The sequence below is a fragment of the Suncus etruscus genome, chromosome 2, assembly GCF_024139225.1.
Source record: "Suncus etruscus isolate mSunEtr1 chromosome 2, mSunEtr1.pri.cur, whole genome shotgun sequence".
Lineage (NCBI taxonomy): Eukaryota > Metazoa > Chordata > Mammalia > Eulipotyphla > Soricidae > Suncus > Suncus etruscus.
The window spans coordinates 23,023,133-23,032,948 of NC_064849.1; the positions used below are offsets into that span (position 1 = coordinate 23,023,133).

At 44.5% G+C, this 9,816-nt stretch overlaps 1 protein-coding gene across 8 annotated transcripts in view; it reads right to left on the bottom strand.

The window, feature by feature from the left end:
- Positions 1-8,989, bottom strand: part of AGFG1 (ArfGAP with FG repeats 1) — a 77,452-nt gene extending 68,463 nt beyond the window's left edge. For all 8 annotated transcript variants that reach the window (XM_049768310.1, XM_049768309.1, XM_049768308.1 and 5 more), the window contains exon 1: positions 8,809-8,989. In XM_049768310.1, the coding sequence (XP_049624267.1) occupies positions 8,809-8,975 (167 nt within the window). In that variant the 5' untranslated portion in view covers positions 8,976-8,989. The remainder of the gene's footprint in view (positions 1-8,808) is intronic.
- Positions 8,990-9,816: the final 827 nt, after the last annotated feature.

A 9,816-nucleotide genomic window follows, 5' to 3' on the forward strand; every position in this document is an offset into this window, starting at 1 on the left:
CAGGTACAGCTGTAACTACATACCATGTTAAAAACTGTAAGCTAGGTGATGAGACTCTAGAACAGTGGTCCTCAAACTACGGCCCGCGGGCCACATATTGTATTTATTCCCATTTTGTTTCTTCACTTCTAAATAAGATATATGCAGTGTGCATAGAAATTTGTTCATAATTTTTGTTTTTACTATAATCTGGCCCTCCAACAGTCTGAAGGACAGTGAACTGGCCCCCTGTTTAAAAAGTTTGAGGACCCCTGCTAGACAGTGAATAATGGGGTCTATGCCCCCAAAACCCTCAACTTGGGGCTGGAGCAATTGCACAGAGGTGAGGCTTTTGCCTTGCACATAGCTGACCTAGGACGAACCGAGGTTCAATCCCCTGGCATCCCATTTGGTCCCCCAAGCCAGGAGTGATTTCTGAGCTCATAGCCAGGAGTAACCCCTGAACATCACAGGGTGTGGCCCAAAAACCAAAAAAAATAAAAAAAAAAAAAAACCTCAACTTGATCCAGGAAAAATTCAGGCTTTCTTATTCCCCTAAAAGACCAGAGATAATATATCCAAATGTTGAGAATGCATGAATTTCCAAATAAAACCTAAAATATAAATCTCTAAACAAAAGATCTATACCAAAATACTTCACTATGAAGTTTAGAACAGGACCAAAGAGATAGTACACCAATTAAAGCACTTATTTACATAGGGTTGACCCAGGTTCAATCCATGGTATCACATAAACCTGCCGAGAGTGACCCAAAAGTCAAAATAGTAATAACAATAATAAAGTTTAGAATAGTAATGGTGATTAAAAATAATAAAAAATATTCCCAAAAAGTGAAGGGAGGAAAATGTGACATAGGGGTCAAAGCAACAGTAGAGTGCTTGCCTTGCATGTGGCGAACCTGAGTTTTGATCATCGACATCCCATATGGAGTAATTTGTGAGCAAAGAGCCAGGAGTAACCCCTGAACATTGCTGGATATGGACCACCACCACCCGAAATGTGGGGTGCAAATGACAGGAAATAAGAATAGTAACAGACCTCTGCAATACTGAAGGTTTAAAGTAATTGCAACACCTTAAAAATCACAAGAGTAAAGAGCACTATTTTCACCTTTATGAATGTGAGAAAAAAAACTATTAAAAAAGTAGACTCGGGGCTGGAGAGATAGCATGGAGGTAAGGCGTTCGCCTTTCATGCAGAAGATCATCGGTTCGAATCCCGGCGTCCTATATGGTCCCCCGTGCCTGCCAGGAGCAATTTCTGAGCATGGAGCCAGGAGTAACCCCTGAGCACTGCCGGGTGTGACCCAAAAACCACAAAAAAAAAAAAAAAAAAAAAGTAGACTCTTCAGCGATGTAGCAAAAGTGATCTGCCATTAATCTTTACGCATAAGAAAAATGAAATGGAAGGCTTTTAGAGGTTCTAATGCACAGTAGAGTAACACAAAGGTTTTCAGATTGCAGGTTATAAAGGAAATATATACCAAAATGAGTCTCAAAGCAGTCTGGAGAAGCATTTCCAACCAGAGGATGTCAGAGTATTAAAAGATTTATCAGAAAGAACAGAGAGAAACAAAAAGTTTAAAAATTTATTCTAATCATGTCCAGTCAAGCATCTTTAAGGACAATGCTCGTTCGTACAGTTGCATAGGATATTTCAAAGAATCTATATAAACAAAATTCCCAGGGCTGAGAGATAGTACGATGGGTGATGTTCTCAGTCGACCCCAGTTTGAGTGAACCCTGGCATGCATATGGCCCCAGTACCACCAGGACTGACCTCCCATAAAGATAGCCATGCAAGCTGAGTACAACCAAATGTGAGCCAACACCCCATAATCCCCCAAACAACAAAAAAGAAGTTCCCCAAAGCACCATTTATTTCCACACATTAGAAAAATAAGTCCAAGGTTTGCATACCTAGACAATCATAATTCAATTGGGAAATTCTTTACTGAAATGGAAGGCAAAAGTATCTCCAGGAATCTCTCAACAAATGACCAAGTATATATGCACAGAAAAGACTGAAGGGAATTCGGCTGTTTTCTAAATAGCTCATGATTTCATGAATCAAGGTCCAAGAATGATTAACTTCCTTAAAGCAATGTCTAATACTAAAAAAAAAAAAAAAAAAAAAAAAAAAAAGTGGAAGGAAAGGATTAAAGATATAAATCAATATTCACTGTGAACTATTAGGTCCTGAATATTGAAAACAGCTCCAAAGGATGATTATAATCTACGATAACACTATTATATAAAAGTAAACTAAACCTGTCTTTTCATCAGTAAGTTTCATTTTAGAGTTTCAATTCTTGACACAATAAAAATTTAGACCCATAAGTTAAAGTTTAAAGAATTTATCATAGAAGTAAAAATAACTGCTAATTATATACTACTCAATTACATTTATCCAACTGTGAAATTCCAAATTTAAATGTCCTGCCCACATGAAATAGATAATACTAATACGAGCAAAGTGTTTCTCAAAGAAAAATGTGTAATGTAAACCCACTTTCAAAGACCTATGAATCACTCTTTAAGCTTAGGAAAATTCTTGTATTACTAATTATTTTAATGTTGAATCACCATTAAAACAAATTACATGGAGTTGAAGATACAGCTCAACTGGCTGGAGAGCATGCTTTACATAAAGGTGCCCCTAGATTAACTCAGCACCACCGTAAGTCTCCTCGCACAGCCAAGAGTGATTCCCCATCCCAGAAATGAGTCCAGAATAGCTCCAGACTAATGTGCTCTAACCAGTGTGGCTTGAAAAACAAAAGTGTGTTATCTAAAACTAATCTTTGAAAATTCTATTAAAATTTGTTTAACGTATTTGATTGATGGCCAATGTTCATTCATAATTCTAAATATCTCAGTAAATGGAATGGGAAAGTGACAACCTAATCTGTTAAAGCACTCCCATCAATGTCATTTATAGTTTAACTACATCTAAATTTAATTCTATTTAAATTTCCATATGATCCAGCAATTTCACTTCTTGTCATCTATCCCAAAGGCCGAAAGAACACTACTACAAAAAGATATTTACACGCCTATGTTCACTGCCACACTAATAATTGCCAAGATGTAAGAACAGCCCAAAAAGTCCAAGAACAGATGATTGGGTAAAGAAACCATGGTGTCCCCTAAACAAACAAATTGTCAACAGAATAAGATTTTCTTTTTTTGGTTTTTGAGCCACACCCAGCAGTGCTCAGGGATTACTCCTGGCTATCTGCTCACATATAGCTCCTAGCAGGCACAGGGGACCATATGGGATGCCGGGATTCGAACCAACCACCTTAGGTCCTGGATCAGCTGCTTGCAGGCAAACGCCTCTGTGCTATCTCTCCGGCTCCCAGAATAAGATTTCTAACCATACAATTACAAAAGATGAATTCAAAACAACACTGTAATGAATCCCAAGTCTTTCTGGAAGCACTCTACTTGCATTTCCTGGGCAGAGATGTCAGATGGAAGTTTAAGAAGCTCTGCTCTAAATTACAAAGCTAGTGGCAGCGTCAAAAAGTCTTACTTATTGGGGGCTGAGCGACAGCACATCAGGTAGGGCGTTCAATAGGGATTCAATAGGGTCATAGAGTCCCATAGGTTTCCCTGAGGCTTCCAGGAGTAATTTCTGAGTGCAGAGTCAGCAGTAACCCCTGAGCAAGTCCGGGTGTAACCCAAACCCCCTCCAAAAATTTTACTTCAAAATTCCTATTCTTCCAATTATATGATATATCATCTAATGCTAAATATATTAAATCCAGTTATATTATTTCCCTGCATTTTTTTTCTCAAAAGAAAAAATTTGAGTGCTCGCTTCGGCAGCACATATACTAAAAAAAAAAGGAAAAAATTTGAAAAATTGTTTTCAAGGGAAATCCTCAAAATCCCATCAAATGTCTTCAGGTTTTTTAGTTGGGTGTTTTTGGGTTTTTTTGTTTTTGTTTTTGAGGCACACCCTGCAATGCTCAGGTGTTACTACTGGTTTTGTGCACAGAAATCACTCCTGGCAGGTTCAAGGGACCAAATGAGATGCCAGGGATCAAACCGGGTCAACCAAGTACAAGGCAAATGCCCTGACCACTGTGCTATCACTCCAGCCTCTCTTCAGTAATTTTAAGCAACATCCATTCCTTCCTTCCAAGATCTAACTGGGAAACTTTCACTTTTTAGTTTAGTAAAACAGCATGCTTTAAGATGATTCATAGTTAGTTTTAGACATATTATGCTCCAATACCACCACCCAGGTCTTCTCTCCACCAAGGTTCCCAGGTTCCCTCCCCTCTACCCATCCCCAGCCTGCCACCTTGTGAAGGGATCATGTTTAAGTTTGGCTGAAAGTTTAGATCTCTTGCTTTCAGTGCGGTTGACTCTAAAAACTTAGCTATCCCACTCCTTTAAATCACTGATGTACTACTTAACCTCTCTCCCTCCTTTGTCCCCTGTCTATCTCTTCTCCCCCACTCAATTTCTTTCCTTTTCTGTTCTCAAACTATATGCTGCATGAAGGCAAGGGTGATCAAGGCATCTCCCCTTTCAAACATAGCATTTCCTTGTCCAGTTATTCTATAAATACCACATATAAGTGAGATAAGACTGTCCTGCACTTCATTTACCCCGGAATCTTCCAGTTCCATCAATGTTGCAGCAAATTACATGATTTTATCACCCCTTACAGCTGCAGAGTATTCTAGTGTGTATATATACTACATCTTCAAGGTCCATTTATCTACCACTGGACCCCTAGCTTGATTCTACATCTTCGATACTGTATTAAGTGCTGCAATGAATAATCGTATGCATGTCGTTTATTTTTTACCTTTCCAATTTTTTTAATTTATTATTTTATTTTGATCAAAGTGGATTACAAATATTTCAGTTATAGTTTAGGTACATAGTGATATTGAATCAGGGGCATTCCCACCACCAACATTGTCCTCCCTCTACCCTGTTCCCAGCATACATCCCATAACCCCCTCTTTTACCCTGCATGCTTTTGTGTCCTAGAGGTATGACTTGTGTATTCCATTATTTAAGGATGCTTATAGCTCCAATGATTATCACTCAATAGACCATGTCCCATCAGCTCTATCAGGACAATAATTCAAGGTACCTATATGATCTAACCTAACCCAGAGTGAACTGTAAAATTTGTAGGAAAGTTGGACAAATCACATACATTAAAACAGCTTATAGTTCCAGAACAGGACTTCAAATAAAAAAACTCTAAGGAACAGCATTAAACAAAAGGATGAAGTCTTATCAAAAAGAAAAACTCTCTTCAAACTTTTAGTCAATGAGTCAGTTAGTTTACAGTCAGTTTCAGGGGTCTCAAACTCAATTTACCTGGGGACCGCAGGAGGCAAAGTCGGGGTGATCCTCGAGTGCAAAGTCAGTAGTAAGCCTTGAACATTGGGGGGTGTGACCCAAACAACTAAAACAAAACAAAACAAAAAAAAAGATTCCTCAAGGACAGGGCCACAAAATGTTGTACGGAGGGCCGCAAACGGCCCGCAGGCCTCGAGTTTGAGACCCCTGGTGTAGATACTTCTAAAAAAACAGTCTACTGGGGGGCTGGAGAGATAGCATGGAGGTAAGACATTTGCCTCTCATGCAGAAGGTCCGTGGTTCAAATCCAAGCATCCCATATGGTCCCCCGAGCCTGCTAGGGGCAATTTCTGAGCATAGAGCCAGGAGTAACCCCTGAGTGCTGCTGGGTGTGACCCAAAATCCAACAACAAAAAAAAAGAAGTCTACTAGGATTTTTACTAGGGTCGTTGCCTTTCGATTTTAATGTCCCAAAACTGCACCCTACTGACAAATGTTTTCTGCCTTATGCTAACAGGATGTGTCATCTATGAGAGAGCTATTATATGATAGGTAGGCATTGTGTGAGATATTAAACTTGCATCCTCTCTAATACTCCAAACAAGTATATATTCAAAACTTTTTTTTTTTTGCAGGGGTCATGGTTTGGGCCACACCTGGTGGTGCTCAGAGGTTACTCCTGGTGATGTACTCAGGGATCACACCTGTTGGGCTCAGGGGACCCAAAATGTTTAAGACATACTTATCCTCATCATTTCAAAAATGAGAAAAAAGTTCAAAGAAATAGGGGGCAGGAGAGTTAGAACAGCAGTAGGGAGTTTGCCTTGCATGAGGCTAACCCAGGATGGATGGTGGTTCGAATCTCAGCATCCATAGGTCCGCGGAACCTGCCAGGAGCGATTTCTGAATGCAAAGTCAGAAGTAACCCGAGCGCTGTCACCCCTGAGTGACCCAAAAATCAAAAACAACCCCCCACCCAAAAATGTTAAACCACTTTCTCACCATGCAGCTTATGAGTGGTGGTAGGATTCCAAACTAGATTCAGATCCAGTTTATAAGTGCATGTCCAGTCAGCTACCTGAAAACTACCTCTCCCTGGCCAAGGAAATTCTTCCTGAAAAAGATCTCTGCTCAGCATCAATCTTCTGTGGAACTTTCCCAGCTCATTTACAGGTCTTAGCTATAGTTAGTCAGAGAAATAAAATATTACAATGTATGTTTGGAGTTTACATGTTTTAAATGCAAGCTCCTGAAGGAAAGCAGGTTCCAAGTATTACCAGTATCTCCACAGTATATGACACAAATCAAATAAGTGGTCAGCACCAATGAATCACTGCCAGCAAATTTAAATTTCTTTAAAAAATAAATTTGTCAAGCACAGGGCCTAAGAGTACAATGGGTTAAGGAAGGCCTTTGCCTTGCACACTGCAGACCTGGGTTCCATCTGTTCCCGCACCAGCCTGGCAATAGGATGTACCCGAGAGCAGAGTCGGAAATAAGCTGGAGCAGTACCAGGTGTGGCCCCAAACCAAAAAAAAACCCTTTCTACACAATGTTCTGATACGTGGATAGTTCTTGAGTTTTACACGTCTTTCTTTTGAAGGGTTGTACAGAAATGCTAGAAATTCAGAATTTTTTCCCCAATAAAAAATCCTTCAACAAACCTGTCTTGAAGAAAGGCAATGCACACTGAGTTCAGAATGTCAAATACAGACTAAACAAATGACCATTAACTTCATTTTAGAACGAAGCTGTGCCCAACACAGATTACTTAACTTTGTTTGTAAATAAAAACTAAGGAACAAAAACTTCAATGGTTACCTTGTGCTTCGATCGCACTACTATCAACTTTTCAGAAAGCTTCCCAGATTAAAATCCAACACAATCTTAAATCACCTCTGAGCTAAAGGGCTGTCCTAAAATATTAAGTATCTACATGTTTCCTCTTATGCATTAGCACTTCTAATGATATGTAATAATTGAGAACAAAATTGTTTTGGTAGTATTAAGGTTTCACATACAACCTAGGAGGCAAATATACTAGTTCCAGAAATAAATGCCTTCCCAAAATTTAATTAAAACACACACACAACTTTACACTACTGGGCATGTCTTTTCCAAATACGAATTCCCCTCTAGTCTAGCTATGGTATCTTGCCTGAATATTAATTTTACAAAGGGTTATTTTTTTTGGGGGGGAGGGGGAGGAATAAGGTTATGTGAAAGTATTTAATGGAATGCTACTAACTCAAAAAACATTTTCTTTAGGAAAGAAACACTTGGATTCCACAACGTTTCTAAGAACTACACTATCACTTCGTCATCACTTCTTCAGAATCCAAGAGAGTTTATTATTACATAAGTTGTCCTACACATCCTCAGCTCCCCAAATCCTGGGGCGAAGGCTCAGAAGCGGATTTCCCGGGTACAGACAGCTCATACCAACAATCAAGCTTTTATTTTTTATTCTAACTAAGCAAAAAAAAACGATGGAACCTTGGGGTGGGCCTGTTGAGGCTGGGACAGGGATGAGGGTGAGGGTGTGTGTGTGTGTGTGTGTGTGTGTGTGTGAATCTCAGCCGGGGAAAGGGAGGGTCACAATGCAGCCATGCAGCCGCCACCCCTAAGCCTCGCCTTGGAAACTGCCCCCCACCCTAGGACACCCAACAATGCGGAGTGGGGGCGCTGGCGCCTCCTCTAACAGCTTGTGCCTTTCCAGCCACACGCGCCCTTTTACCCAGGGGGCCTGCCTGGGAGTCTCTCTATCTCTGTCTCTGCCTCTAAGAGCTCAGTGTCTCTGAGCACCCCATCAAGAAACCTTGAAAAGCCACCCCCTAAAAGCAGCTCCGCCTCCTTTGTAACCTCCCAGGATTACAACCTCTCCCAACTTTTTCCCAGGGGACCCCACCTCTCCACCTCTCCACTCACCAAGATGCAAAGCATCATCATCTCCCCCGGTATGGGCTTCCTCTGCATTCGGGGGACCCCCCCTCCACCACCAGAGGCCAGGGAGACCCCGATTCTCCACCACCCCGATGAACATGAGAGCCCCCCCCCTACCATCACCACGGCCCACTCCTCCGGGGATGGAGGGGAGAAGCTGCACGCAGGTGCCATGGGAGTGGGGTGGGTGGTGGAGGGGTGGGCGGAGGACACACAAAGGAGGCGCAAAAAAACGCCCAACCCAGAGGGGCCTGCGAGGGGGCCCCCCATCAGGGTGCAGCCTAAGCCTGCCAGAGGGGTGCCAGAAAAGAGGGGGGTGCAAAGAAGTGGCGCCCCCTTTGCAAAGCCCCCAAGACGGCAGGCCTGGCCCACGACCTGGCTGGGGTGGGGGGAGACAGCGATCGTGGGTCGCGAGCGTGGCGCAACTGCCGGGGGTGAGATGGGGGGACGGCCCCTGTTGCACTCGGACCCGGGCCAACCCAGCCCGGCGCCGGGCTTGGCTCCACCAGCCCCCGGCCCGGCACTCACAGGCTGCCGGAGCAGGAGGTGCAGACGAAGGAGCCGACCGTCATGTTGACGTAGGTGGGGCCGCGCTGGTCGCAGTCGAAGCACTTGCGGTTGTGCGGCAGCCCCGTCATGTCCCGCAGCATCTTCAGGTGCTTCTCCTCCTGCTTCCGCTTCGCGCTGGCCGCCATGGCCGCCGCCACCGCCGCCGCGGCCGGGCCAAGCCGGGAGCCGGGCGCTGCGCCGGGGGCCCCCGCGCTCCCACGGGCCGCCGCCCGCGAGGGCCCGACCCGCCGCCGCCGCCGCCGCCGCCTTCGCCCTCGCCCGACTCCACTCCACTCCGCCGACGGAGACTCTCGCGCGGACGCCTACGGGCGGGCCGGCTCTACCAACGACGCGCCGCGCGGGCCGGGACGAGCGTCGCCTCCGCCTCTGCCGCCGCCGCCGCCGCCGCCGCCGCCGCCACCTTCCCGACTTCTCCTCCGGGGAACAGTCGAGGCCAGGCGGGCGGACGGCAAGAGGAGGCCCGCCCCGGGCGGCCCCAGGCCAAGTGTCGTCGCGCGCCCCCTGCTGGTCGGGAGGAGTCGCTGCAGCCGCTCGCGCCGAGGCCCTCCCCCTCTAGGTGGTGGTGGTGGTGGTGGTGATGATGGTGCTGAGGTTGAGGATGGGAAGTCAACGCACAATCAGCGTTTGCAGTTGCGTCGGAGTCGCAGGGATCAGCGCGGGACTGGATGAGTCCGTCTCTCTGGGTTCAAATCTCTTGAATTGATCTGATTGGAATCTCTTGATTTTTTGTTTTGTTTTGTTTTGTTCTGGGGGGCACACCAATTTCTGTGCTCAGAAATTGCTCCCGGCAGGTTCAAGGGAACCCTATGGGATGCCGGGATTCGAACCACCGGCAGTCCTGGATCGGCTGCTTGCAAGGCAAACATCCTACCTCTGTGCTATCTCTCAGGCCCTGAATCTCTTGATTCTTGAGTCCAGGGCTGCCAAGTTACAAACTCTTTCCTTGCCTCCCCTTTCAAAGCATCC